At 60.9% G+C, this 18,019-nt stretch overlaps 1 protein-coding gene across 1 annotated transcript; it reads right to left on the minus strand.

The window, feature by feature from the left end:
• Nucleotides 1-2,149: 2,149 nt before the first annotated feature.
• On the minus strand, nt 2,150-14,680 carry CCND1 (cyclin D1). Its single transcript, XM_025451759.3, has 5 exons — nt 14,305-14,680; nt 12,654-12,869; nt 11,983-12,142; nt 8,182-8,330; nt 2,150-5,446 (listed from the first exon to the last, which is right to left on the minus strand). Exons 1-5 carry the CDS (start codon nt 14,500-14,502, stop codon nt 5,282-5,284), a joined length of 888 nt encoding a protein of 295 aa, XP_025307544.1. The 5' UTR covers nt 14,503-14,680; the 3' UTR covers nt 2,150-5,281.
• Nucleotides 14,681-18,019: the final 3,339 nt, after the last annotated feature.

Consider the following 18,019-nt stretch of genomic DNA (forward strand, 5'->3'; position numbering starts at 1 on the left):
TGCCCTTTCCATTCTGAGCACCTGCTGTTTGCCAGGCTGGGGACAGGGTGACAGAGGGGTCAGCGAGGCACCTGTCCTCAAGCGCTCAGGGCCCAGAATGGGTGACGCCTAGGTAACATCATTTCTGGGCCTCCCAGAGCCACCTGCCAGGGCCGGGGGTGCAACCGCCTGCAGGGGACCTGGAGGGGAGGTCGGGGGGCACTTCAGGCACAGAACCGGAGGCAGGAAGTACTTGTGTGTCTGTAGTCCCACGGGTGGAGGCTCGGGGCTGGAGCACCTGAGGCTGGGGGAACATAAGTGAGGGAGAGAGATGGGGGTGATGGGGGGAGAGGTGAGGTGAGGGAGAGAGGTGAGAGACGGGGTGAAGGGGGAGAGGTGAGGTGAGGGGGAGAGGTGGGGTGAAGAGAGGTGAGGTGAGGGGGAGAGGTGGGTGTGAGAGAAGTGGGTGAGGGGTAGACAGGGGTGAGGGGGGAGAGCTGGCTCAAGTCCTAGGACCTTGGATGGAGCTGGAAGGAGCTAGAAGCCCCAGAGGGTTCGGGCACAGGTGGCTGTGAGACAGGGCAAGCCCCAGGTGAGGTGGTGGGGCCGGCAGAACAGGCTTTGGGCTTGGGAGAGGGGCAGCAGTCTCAGAAGTCCCTCAAAGGCCAGTTGTGACCTGGGACAGATGCTTGGGGCAGCCAGACCTCCCAGCAAGGGGCAGGGGGCAAGGGGCAGGGGGCAAGGGGCAGGGCCTGCCCTGCTGTCCCCTGAGGAGCCATGGTGGCTTGCCAGGTAAGGCCTAGAGTCCTTTCCCGGGGTTCTGAGACCAGTTAGGGCAGGGGGAACTCCAGAGGCCTCCCTGATGCCCCCTGCACCTGCTGTCCATGCCTCATGGCCTTTCTACTGAACCCACAGAATGGCTCTGCAGGCCTGGCTGCCCCACTTGCTGGGCCCAATTTCTGCTGAAACCTGATGCAGTGAGATTGTTACCCCTGCTTCCCTGAAACTGCTCCTCAGGACACCCCTGGCCTGTCCCTGGGGTTGGGTGGGTGCCTCCCTGGCTCTCACTGTCCCTCAGTCTGCTGGAGCTCTGAGCCGTGCACCTGCTGTGTGGGGCCACCATGGGGAAAGCAGCAGTCCCCATCCCGCCGCACCCCACTGGCTCCCAGACGGTCTGATGCATGTGGGGAGCCAACATTGCCCATCTGGAGGCTTCCCGCCGAGAGGGGCACCCTCCGGGGTGGGCTGATATACAGCGGGAGCCTCATAAAGGCCACGGCAAAATGCCCTGACAAGGAGTGATACCCTTGGCATGAGACCCAGCTTCCCTCCTAAGCATTCATTGAACCCGACCACCTGGGAGGTGAGGACATGCTGGGGCCCCAGACTCTGGGACGAGGCCCAGGCCCCCGTGGGGTGTCCTAGTCCAATCCCTGCCTCCACCTGGGGCTGGAAACGAGGCCGGCCACGTGCATCTGAAGCCAAGTCGGACGTCACAAGTGTCCACTAGGCCTCCCAGGGCACCGGGTCCGTGTGAAAGGCCACCGGACTGAAGCCCGAACACGCGCTTTGCTCTCCTCCCTGAGCTGGGGGGGCCTCGGGACCGTGATTCACCAAGAGCAAATAGCAGTTTGCACCACAGGAGGGTGAGTGAATGCTGGCTTGTTTATTTTCCTATCTGCAAATAGCGTTGGGGGGTTGCTGGTGGGAGGTGCGCTTGGGAGCTAGTCCTGGCCAGGAAGCTGGGCCTCACCCCTAGGGCCACAAGCTCCCCTCAGGTGGCAGGAGCGCCTGCAGAGGTTTCCCCACCTCTTTCCAGAGTTTCCTCACCCGCCTGGGGGGTCCAAGCGGCCCCTCCCACCCATGCCTGCCCCCTACCAATTTTCTCCCAGCCCAGAGCATTGCATACTCCCGCTGGACCATCAGGGACCTCTAGCAACATCAGGAGTCATTTTGGGCTGTGACAACCAGAGGCAGTCCTGTCATCTAGCGGGTAGAGGCCAGGGATGCAGCTCAACACCCTACAGGGCACAGGACAGCGCCCCACGATAGAGGACGTGGCCCTGAGCGTCGGCAGTGCCCAGGCACGGGCGGTCGGACCCTGTTCCTTGGCCTTGGGCCCCGTGCCCCTGGCTCCCTGCCCACCCCAGGAAACAAACAGGCACCGCACTGGGGTTTTACCAATTTTATTTCTAGGCTTTTCACGTTTGTCTTTTTTTCTGCTGGAAACGTGCCGGTTACATGTCTGTGCCACAGTGTGCCACCAAAACACACACAGACCAAAAGTGCCCCCCCACCAGAGACCCTCACAGACTTGCTGGTCACAGGACAGACTCCGCTGTGCTCCCCAGACCTGCCACCGGCCTTTGGCCTTTGAGCACACACAACGTTCACCCCCCATGAGGACAGACCGTCCCTCAAGGACCCCGTTTGGTTCAGACACAGAGATGCCGCAGCCAGAACGGTTGAGGTAAGCGGAAGCAGTGTTCCTGCAGGGGCGGGGCGGGGTGGGGCGGGGCCCGGGCCTGCCAATGGCCCGGGAGCACCCAGGCTGACCCTGCTGGGGCAGGGGCTGCCAGCGGTGCAAATCCTTTTGGTTCGGCAGCGTGCTAGGCGACTCGGGCACACAGCACTGTTAGCTGGCTTCGCTGAGATCTGGAGTCTTTTTTTTAAATTAGCATGACGCTGTAATGAAGAGAACAAACAACGCTGGTACATAATAACAGATGCAACACCCGGAACTTTAACCAAGTCCAGAAGCTATTCTGATCATCCCGAGTTTCTGGGTCCTGCAGCACAGCACCACGGTGGCACGTGACAACACACTTGTTACAATAATAATAATATAATAATGCAACTTTCATAGCTACACGTAAAGAACAATACGGCTGTAAAAAACTATGATGGTAGCACGTCCCGGGTCAGGTGGACAGCCCAGCGTTACAAGCGCAGGGAGAAGGAAGCGGTCGCGGCCCCGGGGACGCCGGGCTGGGCGCACAATCGCGGCCTGGAGCCCACCCCGCCAGGCCCGTTTCCGGGATCCCGTCCTCATGTCTGCCGAAGCAGGGGGCCTGCGGGTCAGATGGAGCCTGACCGCCTGGTCTACACATGGCTAAGAGAAGCATGAGGTATCGTGAAACAGGAACCTTTTTGGAATAGAGCAGTAATCACATTAAGTCAAAATTGATCACATAAAAAAAAAAATCTACAAAAAAAAAAGGCGCCCTTAATACATTTTTCTATGAGAAAATTAAAACTAGAACATGGCAGTATATGACATTGTAAAACAAAACAAAACAAAACAAAACAACTGATCTTCCAATAGCAGCAAAACAATGTGAAAGAGATACAGAAAAGCGATGTGAATCTGTTTCCAAACTGTGCTGGGAAGTCATCGGTAGCAGCGAATCAGGAAACCGAGCCGCAGCCCGCCTGCCGCGTGGTCCCGCCGTCGGCCCTCTGCACGCCCCCCGCACCCTCACCAAGCACCAGCCCTGTGCTCTCCCTGCCTTCGACTCATCCTACGTAGTCATTACAAAAAGGTACATAGCCAAGATGTGCAAATTGTCTATTCGTCGCTAAACTTTTTTTCAAAAGGGGACAAGAATATGTCGGGGCTGAACTTGTTTCGAGTACCCTAATTTTCTGTGGAACTCTGAGGCCTCTCAGGTGGGGTTCCCGCTTGGGGCAATGCCAGACAGGCTGAATCAGCCCGAATCCATGCCGTGTTTTTCCTCAGGATCTTTTTCTCTCTCCTACGAAAAAGGACCGAACTTTTATAAACTGTATGAAACCTGCAACGTCAAAGGCAGAAAAGTGTATGTGTATGTGTGTGTGTGTGTGTGTGTGTGTGGGTGTAAATCAAGGGGAAATTGCATTACTTTATAAATCATACTGGCCTTACGAACATCCTCTGCAATAAATATTCTTTTTAGCCTTAACTATAAATTATATATTTTAGTGTTTAAAAACCTTCCTAACCCTTACACTACGCGTTCTCTAGGTAAGCCTTTAAAGGCCCCTACTTCCAAACACCAGTTGGCACCAAGGACTCCCGAACTTCCACTGCTCTACAGAGAAAGGAACGCATCATCCTGGCAATGTAAGAATGCACTTCTTGACCGGAAGCTCATCTTCAAGAACATCCCCTCTCACTAACTCCATAGTGACGTGCACTTGCCTCGCAATCCTGTCTGCACACAAGGACGTGAATATTCCCAAACCATTCCATTAAGAAATTGTCCCCCCACCCCCACCCCGCTCCACACACAACATAAACAAGAGAGATTCCCTATAACCGCTGGATTGAAAGTGCTTTGAAATGGAATGGTTCTAGAATATTGAGAAGGAAAAAAAAAAAAAAAAAAAAAAGGAGCTGTGGATTTCACCTGGATGTGAGCAGGCTGCAGGTCTGTGGGGGTGAAAAACCAGCATCTCATCAACAGGCAACTACAAAAATAGGAAGATTATAAAAATAGAATATATTATGTCGCTATGGCGGGTTCTGTTTCGGGCAGCGCAGGCCAGGAGGCGGAGCCGGTTTTCTGTGACCGCTGCGCTGGCCGGGGCCCTGGCCACCAGTTCTGGGGCGGCCGAGCGAGGGTCAGCAGGCAACCACGCTGAGCTCTACGCTACGCTAACCGAGGTTACATCAGCCACGGACAGGTGAAGAGGTGACACGCCTACCTACAGAATAAAATAAACACGCGCAAATGACTTATAAAGTGACTACATGCACGAGCAAGCGAGATGCAGGATACCTAGAGCCGCCTTAAAGCACAAGAGCACGTTGGCTACCTAAAATCCTCTTCTACTTCAAAAATGGTTGGTTGGCTTTTTTTTTTTCTAGTTTTTAAGATGTTTTTATGCTTTTTTGTATGGTTTTGTTTTAAACACGTAAAGAATCAAATCTAATCCTCCCCTGCAGACTCATTCTTCCTGTTAATGCCTATCCTTTACGACACAGAGACACAAACACATCCATATAAAAGAAAATCTAGTTGATTATGGGGTATAAGATCCTCTATTTTTGTAGCAAACCTCCCCCCACCCCCCAGCTCAGGGTTATGCAAATACTATTTTTTTCTCTCCTTTTTTTTTTTTTTTTTAAAGATCTTTTTTTCGGGTACTTTTTTTTTTCTTTTGCTTAAGTCAGAGACGGAAGGGAGAAAGAGCAAAGGAAAAAAAAAAACCAACAGTAAAGGAGAAGGAAACTTTCCCTTCTGGTCGTGACCGGTCCTGGCGAGGAGCGGTCCTGTCCGGGGAGCACCCGGGGCCGGCCCCTCCCGCGTCGCGCGCACCCTCAAATGTTCACGTCTCGCACATCGGTGGGCGTGCAGGCCAGGTCGGCCTCCTCCTCCTCCTCCTCCTCCTCCGCCGCCTTGGGGTCCAGGCTCTGCTGCTGGGCCTGGCGCAGGCTGGACTCCAGCAGGGCTTCGATCTGCTCCTGGCACGCCCGGAGACAGTCCTGGCCAGACAGGAGAAAGGGGTCCTCAGGCTGAGGCCTGCAGGGAGGGCCCTCTCCCAAACGCCAGGACTTGGACTATTTTTGTGAAAGTGAGGCTCATCTACAGCACTGCCCTCCCCCAGATCTGGTGAAGGCCAACGTGGAGCCACGGCCCAAACCCCAGGGCTGACCAGCGTGGGCTCCCCGCTTGGCCACCTACTGTCCCTGCCTGAGGAGCATACACACCTACTTGGACCAAAGGGGGCTGCTGGCCGTCTTCTGTGCACACAGAGGCCCTCAGCCACGGGCCGGGTGCCTCCCTGGCCTGGCCTGAGCCGCCCCAGGGCCCTAGCCCCCCGCTGGATTCCTCTACCAGGCTCTGAGCCCGGCTCGCTGTTCCCACCAGCCCTGCTGCTGCCCTCAGCGGATTCAGTGCCATTTGATCCAGGTCAGAGAAGGCCCCCCGAGCCCTGCTTTTCGGACTTAACCTCTGCGGTGTCAGCCCTCGCAGTGAACCCAGCCTTCTGTGATGAATGGCCATCAAAAGCGTTAGTCCGTGCATGACTGAGGATGAACGTTGGGTGGCCTGGGGGGACCCAGACCCTTTATCCCCCTCCATCCTCGCCGCTTGGCCTGTACCCAGCGCTGCCCCCCGCCCCCCTCCTGCCAGATCTCTTCTGCTAGCAGCCCCCCTGAGGTCTCAACACCCCTAGAGGAATCTTATAAGTCCAGGGGCCTCTCCTGGTTTCATGGGGGCAAATCTCCCAGGAGCTCAGAGGTGCAGGTGTCAGGCTGCCTGTCCCAACCCCTGGGATGCCACACTGGGGCTTCTATTCTAGAACCAGGTAGACCTGCCAGTCAGGCCTGGAAAACAGACCTGTGCCTTTCCCATAGGACAGGTGAACCACGGGCGCACCGAGGGGAAGGTGCCGCTGAGCTTCCAACCAGGTGGGGCTAGAAATGGGGTGGGTGTTCACTGCCCAAAAGAAGTGGATCGAGGCCAGCAACGCTTCTGAGTGGACCCCTGAGGACCTGCCCTGTTCACAGAGCTCTATGTTTTTACACGGAGGGCTTTCTTACCCCACCTCTTGGGTATTTGTCACGGCAAGTGAGGATGGCAGAGTGGGTGCAAACAGCCAGTTTTACAGATGAGGAAACAGAGGCCCAGAAGGCCTGGCGTGGGACCCAGGACTCCTGATAGCTTCCCCAGGCTCTGATCCAAGCACCCAGCACAGTCCCCCAGTCCCACCCCTGAGGCCCGACGGCACCCACCCACCCACAGTGGCTCTTGGCAGGCAGCTCGCAGGGGCAACGGGTTTACTTGCACCTGGTGACTTGGGAGGCCACGTGGTGGAGGGGAGGGCAGAGGGGTGCAGGAAGGGACTCCCTTTGTGTGGCCCTAACTTCCTCCCTGCAGCCACTGAGATCCCCAGTGTCAGCCCAGGAAGAGCCAGCTGGAGACCCCGGGGGCCAGCTCTGGGGATGGGCAGCCTGAGAACAGGGCTCTGCGGCCCAGGGTTTTCTGCATCTGGGCTCTGCTGCATTTGTCCCCAGGTGACCAGAATAATGAATTCCAGCCTCAACCAATTTCTCCCCCATCCATCAGCTGCAATCTTGGTTCCAATCTCACTTCTACAATCTCTCTCCACATAAGGGATCGTGTAGTGATTTCCCACAACTCTCTCTGTGCTGTGTCTCCCTTGCTGAGGGTCCCCAGCAGCCAGAACACCCCATTCCTTTAGGCGCTCAGTAAGCACGAGACTGAGAGGGGAGGGAGAGATGCAAGAATGCCACCCCCTCCAGGCAGCCAGCAGTGCCTGGCGGGGGTCGCACTGGCTGCTGCTCACAGCCTGGCGTTTCCGGAACGGTGTGGTGAGGCAGCAGCCACTAGGGCCCACAGGGCCTCCAGGGCACTGGAGGGCGGACCACCAGAAGGCAGACAGAGCCCAAGGCAGACCTGTACCGGGGTCAGGGCGGTCACTCGCTCCCACTCGGCACACCAGCGGGGCCGAGGGTGACCCACCAACCTCGCGGGTCTAATCTGGTAAAGGCCACAAACCCCTGTAACTGTGACTTCCATTCTTTCTCTAAGACAAGAAAGGAATTGGGAATAAAACAATGGCATTTTTAAGAAGGAAGACACAATCGGCTCCGGCTCTGGGCTCCAAGGGCAGCAGCCACTCAAAGGGGCCGTAAAACACGGGGTTGTCTCCACGGGCCATTGTTGCGTCTGGAGACCTCACAGAAGCCTTTTCAAGCTCCCATTTATGAGCCATCCGCATTGTGGCCCAGACAAAGCTCAACTGGGCCCCAACTCCACATGCCATTAGGGCACGGATCATTGACGGGCCTGCCTTGTGGCCCCTCTTCCTGGACAGCTCACCGGGAGGGCTTTATGGCTCCTGCCTGCTCTGGGAGCCCCAGGCTGGGGGGGAGGTGCACCAGAAGCCGGAGGACCCCCCTGGCCTGCCCGCAGTTCTGGGAGGTGCTTCTCCTTCCAAAGGAGCCCCAGGAGAGTGGGGTGAGGCTGGCACCCTGTCAGCCTGGCACCAGGTCCCATGCCTCTGAACCCGGGCACCAGTCCTGTCCCCCAACACGGTCCCCCATGCCCCCATCACCTCTGGGGGTCTTGGCACAAGTCATTGCATGTCATCAGTGAACTGGTTTGGAGCCCTAGGTGCTAAAAGTTTCTAGTACCTGGTGCTGGGCAGGCCCTGCCAAGCTAGCATGGGAGCAGCATGTACTCGATCACTTACCGCATCACACTTAATCACTTTGGAGAGGAACCGAGTGAGGCGGTGGTAGGACAGGAAGCTGTTGGAACTTCCCAGGTGTAGACCTTGCACGGCGGCCACCACACTGCCAGCTGCCACCATGGAGGGTGGGTTGGAAATGAACTTCACATCTGCAGCAGAAATGGAGAGAGGAAGAGAGCCATGAGCGGGGCACCCTCCACGGGACCCCATGATCCCAGCAGGCTGAGCACTGGCTCTGCATCAGGGTGCGTCCCAGCCCGTGGCCAGCCTGGGCTGTGGATTCTGAGGGCTGGTCAGAGGGGCTCTGGCTCCCTGCACCTCCCAGTGCCGGAGAGCAGAAACCAGGCATGGGATCCACCCAACACAGGCTGGAGATGTTCACTTGAAAACAACAAAAAAAGCCAACTAAGGAAATAGCCATGGGCAAAAACAAACTGCAGAGGCCTCTGGGGAGGGGACATTGCTGTACTCGAGCCTTGGGAACATGTCGTGTATTTGCAAAAAATTTATAACGACCTACAAGGGTAAGTGTGCTGGGCCACATGGGTCTCCCCGCCCTCGAAGAGTGTGTGTGTGTGTGTGTGGGGGGGGGGGGTGGCATGGGCACTGCTCCTCGTGGGGGCATCAGATGCTTCTTCCCACCCTCTTTTCCTCCTGGGACACAGCAGGTGTAGCATCACCTCACTACTTCACCTGCCAATCAGCCAGCACACGGTCCCCTCTGCCCCGAGGCTCAGCTCAGTGATGGATGGTGGGAATCCCTGCCTTTCCTCCTAGGCTGAGCCCAGCACCTCCCACACTGGTCATAAAAAGGTGGGAAAGCAGGAAGGATGTAGAAGTGGCCATGCAGTGCCTGTGGGCTGTCATCCTGTGGTGCCCAGTGAGGCATTCTTGGTGGGAGAGGCCACTGACCTCCACATCTTGGGAAGGGGGCCCATGTGCCATGAGCCCCTTGGCCTCATCTTGTGCACACAGAGCACCAGAACTGGGCTGAGTGAGCTGAGCTGGGGGCACTGAGCAGAGGGAGTGGAGTGTTGTGGGCCTAGGGATGCATCTCCGTGCTTCCCCCCAAGGCTCCATCCCAGGAGCAGACAGCAGGGCCCACTGAGCAGGGGCCTCCAGAGAAAGGGAGCCACCCTGGAGGGGCAACAGAACCCGCTGCCAGGGGCCTGTGGCCACTTGGAAAAGAAATCCCTAACACAGCATAACACCTCTTACCCCCTCTTTAAATGGGAGCAGTCCCCACCCAGTCTGTGAACCGGGAGCCACGAATGAAAAGCGCTTCATTGAGGCACATTGGGGCTGCAGGCAGAGGCTGCTGCCATCCGAACAATTTGGCTGGACCTTGAGACGGCCGTCTGAGAGGGAGGGGGGATGTGGGGCCAGCTCCCCATGAAGAGTGTGTGCACGTGTGGTGCAGGGTTTATGGGCTTAGATAAGGAGTGTGGGTGTGCACATGTGTGTACGCATGTGCACGATTATAGGGTGTAGATAAGGAGCAATGCAATTGCACCCCCAAAGCTGACACTTGCTTCCACTCTGTCAAGTGCAGAGAGCCTGCGGCCACTGCCAGAGCAACCACTGGAGCTGGGTGGCATTGCGACCCTTGCTAAGACCCCCTCACTAGACTCAACTGTCAGCTTCCCAAGCACCAGTAGCTTGCTTACCTAACCCACTGCAGCACCCTACAAAGCTCTGGTGTACACATGTATGCACACGTTAACAGAAGAACAAAACTGAACTCTGGTATGGGGGACGTGTGTACGTGTGCAGATATGTAGGAGCCCCAGTTTGCAAGCACACAGAGCAGGAAGAACAGAGTCCGTCCTCCCACAATGGTACCATTAAGCAGGACCCTTGCTCTGTGGAGGACAAAAATATCTTTTGGGCCTTTTGCTCATGCTTCCAACTCAGTTTCTGTTTTTGAGCTGCAATCATTCAGAGAGAGGTCCCCTTGTGATGGAGGGCACAGCTGCATTTTGAACCGTGCAGGTGAGGATCTGGGCCTGGAGAATATTTCTGGGGGACCTGGATAGGCAGGTGGCCCTCTCCTCCTCTGGCCTGATTGTCCCCCTCGGGGCCCCACCCTGGAGTTAATGCATGTGAGGCGCTGGGTGACCACCGGCCATCCCTTCACCTTCCCCCAGCAGGCTGGAGGTGCTTGCTGGGCGCAGCGTTAGACAGGCTGGGTGTGCTCATGAACACTGACCCACGGCGGCTGGGGAGCCAGCACCAAAGCCCGTTTATAGCCTCTGCACCAGGCTGGCCTCCCTCAACTGCCAGCACTGCATGCAGGCTACACACCCCACTTCCCTGGGGTTCTGGGAGAGGGGGAGCTCCAGGCTGCCCCAGCCATCCTGGGGGGGATGGGTGTGCAAGAACTATTCCTTGCATTATCTCCAGGAAACTCTGCAGTTTCTCTGAACCACTTTCAGCTCCATAAAAGGCTGCCTGGAAGTCTCCAGAGGCCTCTCTCTTCCGAGGCGCCCCAGCCAGAGAATGCCTCCCCTGCCTGCTTGCGGGGCTGGCCCCTGGAGGCTGAGGGGATGGCCAGTGGGAGGCTCCCGGCCCCTGCCCCAGGGCCAGAGATGCCACCCTTCAGATCCATCCAGGCCGATGACCGTGTACCCCTACTCTTCTCACTGGGAAGGGCTCCGTGGAGGGGGGTTCACACCTTGAACAGGAGGTGGAGGATGGGGAGGCCAACAGAACCTTCCCACTCTCGCTTGACCCAGATATCAGGAGGGTGCTGGGAGATGCCGGACTAAGGGCTCTGCTGCTACTGGGGAGTGACAGATGCCAACTGGCCCCTTGGATGCCGTGTGGCCCTTTGGTCACCCACAGTGAGCCCCAAACACGTGTGACAGCTGAGGCCTGATCAGGGGCGAGGGTGGCCCACTGCAGAGCTAGCTGGGATGGGGGCATAGGTCCCCAGGCAGGGTTCTCCAGATCTCCTGGGCCCAGCCCATGTGATCAGAAGGAGAAAGAAAGAGGTCACAGGGTGTCAGGGCCAGGGCCGGGGGAAGTGAGAGGCAACACGGAGTGTACGTATGCATGGTCTGTGCGGAGTTCTCAAACGCCGGCTGCCCAGGGGCTGGGGCCGGGGCAGTGCCAGGGAGAGGCCCCCAGGGACCATCCAGAGCCCAGCCAGGGGCAGGGAGGGCTGGACCCCCGCTGCCAACCACAGCAGCCCGAGCCTGGGGCCTCTCTGAAGCCCCTCCCAGGGCTCAGTTGAGCTCTGCCGGCCTGAGGCACCCCTGGCGGGGCCTCAGGCAGCCAAGCTCCTCTGCTGGCCGCCCCCGCACAAGGGCTGCTGCTGGCAGCCCAGAGCACGTGGTGCAGGCACTGCGGGCCGCCGCTCCCCACCCCTGTAGGCGCCCCTGGCAGGTGGCCCAGCCCGGGAGAGGCCAGAAGGGGGCCCCTTGAGGACACGGGGAAGGACTGGGGATGGAGGGGGGAGGACAGGAGTAGGGAGGCAGGCTGGGCAGCCAAGGTAAACCCCTTTCAGCTCGGAGTGGCCACACCCTGGCAGACCACCCATCCCCATCCCCAGGGCACTGTGTGGTGGTCCTGGGCGGCCTCAATCGCCTGACCCAGGAAGGGACTGCCCCCCAACCCTGCACCTAACCTCAGCACACAGTCCAAGGAAAGAGGAGCACCTCAGAGAGCAGGAGGGGCCTGGGGACCACCTCCTCAGATGAGGAAACCGAGGCGAGGGGCAAGATGCTCCTCTACCAGGGGCAAGGGGCACCCAGGGAGGCAGGGGCTGGCGGGGGCTGCTGCAGGACCCAGCCGCCCTACCTGTGGCACAGAGCGCTACGAAGGTCTGCGCGTGCTTGCGGATGATCTGTTTGTTCTCCTCTGCCACTGGCATCTTGGAGAGGAAGTGCTCGATGAAGTCGTGTGGGGTCATGGCTGCCAGGTTCCACTTCAGTTTGTTCACCAGGAGCAACTCCATTTGCTGTGAAAGTGGGGTGTACCGGCGTCAGGAGAGGTGCAGGGGCAGCTCCCGTCGCCTGCCGTCCGCTCCATGCATAAGGGCCCGCGAGCGAAGGGACGGGGCATGCTGGAGGGCCGGGAAGTGGAGGACGGCATGCCACCCCAAGAGGAGAGGGTGGGCGCCATCGAGGAGGCCAGCTGGCCAGCGGTCGAGATCCGCACCTGGAACGCAAGCCCTTGCAAGAGCGCGTGCCGCCCGCGCCGCCGTCGCTAGGGGGCGCGCGCCGCCCACTTTTTGGCCGCGCCAGGGCGCTCACGGGGTGGGAGTCGGAGCGGCCGCCGGCCCCGGGTGGCGGGGCGCTGGGGGTGGGGGGCGGCGGGGTCCGGCCCGCTGCTCGGGAGGGCTCCACCGGTGCGGGCGCCGGCCCTGGGGTGCAGGGCGCGTCGGCGGCCCGCGGGCACCCCCGCACCTCCCCCACCCCCGGGCTCCAGGGGCGTGCGTGGGTCGGTGGGCGGCAGGGGTCCCCGGTTACCAGCAGTTCGTCGGGCCGGATGGAGTTGTCAGTGTAGATGCACAGCTTCTCGGCCGTCAGCGGGATGGTCTCCTTCATCTTCGAGGCCACGAACATGCAGGTGGCCCCCAGCAGCTGCAGGCGGCTCTTTTTCACGGGCTCCAGCGACAGGAAGCGGTCCAGGTAGTTCATGGCCAGCGGGAAGACCTCCTCCTCGCACTTCTGCTCCTCGCAGACCTGCCGGGGCACGGGGGCCGTGACCGCCGCCGCCGGGGACCCCGCGCCCCCCAGCCGGGCTCGCGTGGGGGGCGGCCCCCTCCCCCGCGTGCCCCCGATGCCCACCCACCCCGAAACTGAAAGGGAAAGTCCCCGGGCGGCTGGCACGGCGGGGGCGGCAGTGGGCAGGGCGGGCGGCGTGCGCCGGGGACCCCGGCCCGCGTGGGGGCGCGGGGGCTGCAGGCCGGGGCTCGCCAGCCCGGGGCGCGGGGCGCGGGGCGCGGGGCTGCGGGGCGGGCCGCGGGGCCGGGCGCCGCGCTCACAGCGCCTGCGAGACACAAAGGTGGCGTCCCAGGCCGCCGCGCCGCATTTCCCCAGACGTCATCTTTTCAAAAAATATTTAAAAATATTAAAAAAATAACTGGGCGCATAAAAAACCCCTGAAAATGACCCTCGGGCGGCCCTCTACCCAGGCCAGGGGTCGTGAGCTCGTTGCAGGCTCCGGGGAGAGCCCCAGGAATTCAAACTCGGGCCCCCCCCCCCCCGCTGGGCGCGGGCGCCGCTTCCCTCTCGCAAGGGCACCACGCCGCACTTTCAAAAATTATTTTAAAATATCTGCGGGTGTCCCGGGCGCCCGCCGAGGGGCTGCGGGTGCGCCCCGGGCCGCCAGCTCTCCGCAGACGCGTCCCCCACGCCGAGACCCCTGCGGACCAGGGTCAACCCCCAGGGTCCCGGGGGCCACGCGACCTTGCAGCTCGGCGTACTCTCCGGCCCAGGCTGGCCGTGCGGGGCGCCCCGGGACTCGCAGCTGGAACAAAGGGGCCCCTCTCCCCTCGCGGGGTCCCCCCCGGCCGCGCGCGCTCCGGCCCCGCGCCCCTCCCTCCCGCTCCCGGCGGCCGCGCGGCCCCTCGCGGCGGCCCCAGCGCCTCGCCGGCCGCTCCCCGCCCCCACCCTACCCCCAATTATTAATAAACACTTTTGCTTTGCAATAAAAGAACAAAGATGGCGCATAATACTGGCACGAGCGGCCCTTGCATACGTGTCCATGGATATTAATTTAAAAATCGAATCGATGCCCCCTCCCCCTGGAGCCGGCGGCCCGCGGCCGTGCGGCCGGAGAGGAGGCGCCGCCGGGCTCGGGCGCAGGCGGGGGCCGCCGGCCCGCACCCTCCAGCCACCTGGGGTGCCCCTGGCGAGCCGGCGTCCCGCGAAGGGTCCCCTCCCCGGCCGCCCCCCCACCCCCACCCCCACCCCCACCATCCCCGCCGGGAGAGGGAATTTCAACCGACCCCACCCCCACCCCCTCCTCGTTCAAAAAATACCCACGATATCTATGTATTTTGAAAATGCGGTTCCTAGCAACACCCTGGCACACTTCAGAGTTGGGGCGGGAGGGAAGGCAAAGAACCGTGGGTTCGGGCAACAAGTGGCAGGAGCGTCCGGCGAGAGCCCGCACCTCTAGCATCCAGGTGGCCACGATCTTCCGCATGGACGGCAGGATCTCCTTCTGCACACACTTGAAGTAGGACACGGACGGCGCGCAAGTCTCCTCCGCCTTAAGCATGGCCCGCAGCACCCGGTCGTTGAGCAGGTTGGCATCGGGGTACGCCCGGCGGATGGTCTCCACCTCGCAGCACAGGAGCTGGTGTGCCATGGCGGGGGCTGTCCTGGCGGCCTGCGGACGGCGCTGGGTCCCGGCTCGGTCCGCGCTCCCTCGAGCTCGTCTGCCCCTCGCCGGAGCGCGCGGACGCTGCTGCTCGCTGCTACTGCGCCGACAGCCCTCTGGAGGCTGCAGGACTTTGCAACTTCCAACAAAACTCCCCTGTAGTCCCTGTGACGTTACTGTTGTTAAGCAGAGATCAAAGCGGGGCAGAGAATGGGAGCGGGCGGGGGGGGGGGGGGGGGCGGGCGCAGGGGGAGGGGGCGCGGGCTCCGAGCGCCGGGGAGCGGAGAGGGGCAGAGCCCAAAAGCCATCCCGGAGGCGCCGCGCCTGCCCCGCGGCTGAGTCGCCCCCGAAGCCTGGTTTTCATAGAAATGCAAATCGCTCGAGGCCGCCTTTCTCCCCGCCGGGGAAGAGGGGGTGCAGGGGGGTCTGCCCTCTCCGAGTGGGTCCCCCCGGATTTGGGGGGGGGGTGGAGGTGGCTCTGCAGGGGGGACCGCGGGGGCGGGGTGGGGGCGGGCAGGCTACACGCAGCGGGGAGAGAGCGCATGGAGGGGGGAGGGACCCCAGGGCCCGGCGACACCCTAGATCCGAGCCGGGAGAATGGGCGCGTTCCCGAAAGCGCCACGAGGGCACCCACGGGCGGCCGGGCGGCCAGGGGACCTCCGCGTCCACATCTTTCATTTTCATTAACACGTGTAAATTTCAGGAACCACTTAGCGCTCGGGGACGCGGAGCGGAGCCCGCGACCCTGCTGGAGGCTGCGCTCCCGCGCCAGGGGGGGTCGTTGCAAATGCCCGCGGGGGTATCCCCAAGTCTTAAAGGGATTTCAGCCTAGCATGCGCTCGCCCAGAAAATAAAATAAATAAAATAAATGTCCGAAAATTCCAGCGGCAGCCCAAGATGGTGGCCAGCATTTCCTTCATCCTGTCCTCCTCGCCTGGGGGATCTGCGGGTTGTCTTCCTACCTTGGCCAGTCCATCCTTTCAGGGATCCCCAGTGCCCCCCCCCGCCCCCCCCCCATCCCGGCAATTTCAGAACAGAAAAACGCCCTGAATGGAATGCTTCATTCACAGTGGTCTCTGTCCTGCTTTATTTTTTAATTAAAAAAAATAAATTAATTAAATCGCTGGAAATATCAGTCGCTTCCCTTGCCTGTGACAAGACCACCGGAAGCTTTTTAATTGGTTTTGTTGGGGGTGTGGACACCATCGCACCTTTACAATGAGCTCAGGTTTGCATTCGCGCCTGGGGAGGGGGGGGGACCACGGCGGGGGGGGGGGGGACTGGCAAAAATCAGAACAATTGTTAAGTTAAAGAAATGGGTGTATTGATCTGGTTTTAAACAAAATCTACATATATTAGTGTCTACCCGAGAGGGGATCCAATGTTATCGCTAACTTAAGAGCCATATAAAATAATAGAGAAAATGTGGGTTTTTCAAAATTTTTGTTAAGATAAGGTCTCTTTTAGTGCTTTTTTTTTTTTTTTAATTAGGACATTTTGCTCAATTTCAACTTTTTCTGGGTGAGTTTTTACACTACCTGCCCCCAATGAAGAAAACTGTTCATGGACTTCCCTCTGAATGTAGTTTAGTGTCATCCAGCCGCCGCATCCCCGAACAGTAAAGGCTCAAAGGAAACGGATGAAAAGCCCCCTCCCCTGCGCAAGGGCGCTCGCAGCCGGACCAGACCCCCCTCCCGAGGCCGCTGCTTCCCGCTCCCCTCCCCCGCCGGGAATTAGGGTCACGGAGATTCCGGGTCCGGGAGGGTAATTACCCCCGGCTCGCGCCTCGGAAGCGGTGGGTGGCCCGCGCAGGGAGCAGGGGGCAGGGAGCGCCCACCGCCGGGGCCCGCCCGGGGCACCCACGCTCGCGCCGGCCGCGGGCACGCGGGTGCCTCGCAGCAGCCGCCGCCGCAGCAGCCCGCGCACGAGGGCGGCCCGGCTGCTTTTTCATTCATAAAATCCCGACCGGGCGGCTGCCCCGATGATTTATGGGGCTGCGCGCTATAGCCGGGCGGCCGCTGCCCCGGGGGGCGGGGGTCCGAGCCCCGCGGGCGCCCCGGCCCGGCCCGAGGCGGCCGGCGACGCCGAGGGGCAGCGGGTCATCAAGAGGCTCGCCCACTCCTGCAAGACGGGCTCCGGGTCCGGGAGGGAGCTTCCCCCTAACCCGCGAGCAGGACGGAGGAAACTGGAATTAGCATGAGCCAATGGGGGCGCGGCGCTGTTACTAGGCGGGCCGGGCAGATCTCGACGAGGAACTTCGTTGAGTTCCCCGCTCAGGGACGAGCGCAAAAGTGCAAGCCCGGCCGGCGAGCGTGCACAGCCGTCCAGGAACCCGCGGGGGAGGCGCAGGAATTCGGGGCCTGGCGGGGAGCGCCGGCTGCCCAGCCCCCACCCCGGGGAGCCCAGATTCGCGTCCTCCGAGCTGCAGAGGGGGCCGCCGGCCCCGGGCCCTTGAGGGCGGCTGCTTCTAGGACAGCCGAGGACGCGTTTTTAATTTTTTTTTTTCCAAAGAGGAAAGCAACTTCTTAAAAACTTTATTGTTGCAGTTTTAATTTTGCACTGCCTTAAAAAAAAAAAAAAAAAAGACGCAGCACGAGGCGGGCACTGCGCCTTCTGGGCTCGTTTAGAGCGCTCTGCGTTTATTTCCCGGGGACTATTTGGAGACAAAGGGGCCAGCGGCCCAACAGGGAAGGCACCGCGTTGGTAGGAAAGAAAGCCCAAAAGGAACTTAAACCACCTTCCCGCTCTCCTCGCCTCCCCCCCGCCCCCGGGGGAGACCGCGGCCGGCCGGGGCGGATCTCCGGCCCCGAGAGGGCGAATTCCGCGGCGGCAGGCGCGTTTGCCACCGTCCCTGGCTGTGGGAACCTTCATTGAGGCGGGGGAAGGGAGCGCGTTCATTCAGGAACCGGCCCGCCGCGGCGCCGACCCCTGCGCGCTCTGCGGCTGCGCGTCGCCCCGCGGGGGGCCGTGGGGAGGGGGCGCTGGGCCCAGCCGAGGGCTCCCGGGGCCCCGACCTCGCGCAGCCGCACCCCCCACCCCCCGCCACACCAGGGGCCCGAGCGGGCGCGCCCAGGTGGGATCACCTGCAGCCGCATACCTGGCGGCGACTTGAAAGCACTAAGCTCTTAAGTCGCCCCGGAAAAGGCTTTCGAATGTGAGCCGCGGGGTCCCGGGGCGCTGGGGCTCCCCTTCCGCCACCCCCCTCGCCTCGGGCGAGCCTGGAGGCCCACGCGCCGCCCTGTCCCCGCCGGCGCTACGCGGTGCGGACTCCCCCCGCTCCCGAGCTGCGGGGCTCACCTGGGGCAGCCGCACCTCCCGCCGCCCCTGCCCGCGGACCTGCGTTTCCGCCCCCGATCAATTAATTTCTGCCACACACAGACCCGCCCCCTCCGCGCCCCCCAGCCGGGGGCCTGGCTGGGAGCGGGGACGGGACACTCCTCCCCCAGCTCTGCAGGCCTTGAGCAAGGTGTGCCCGAGGTTATAAAGCCAACCCCAACAGGTGTGT

This window comes from Canis lupus, chromosome 18 (genome assembly GCF_003254725.2).
Source record: "Canis lupus dingo isolate Sandy chromosome 18, ASM325472v2, whole genome shotgun sequence".
Taxonomy (NCBI): Eukaryota; Metazoa; Chordata; class Mammalia; order Carnivora; family Canidae; genus Canis; species Canis lupus.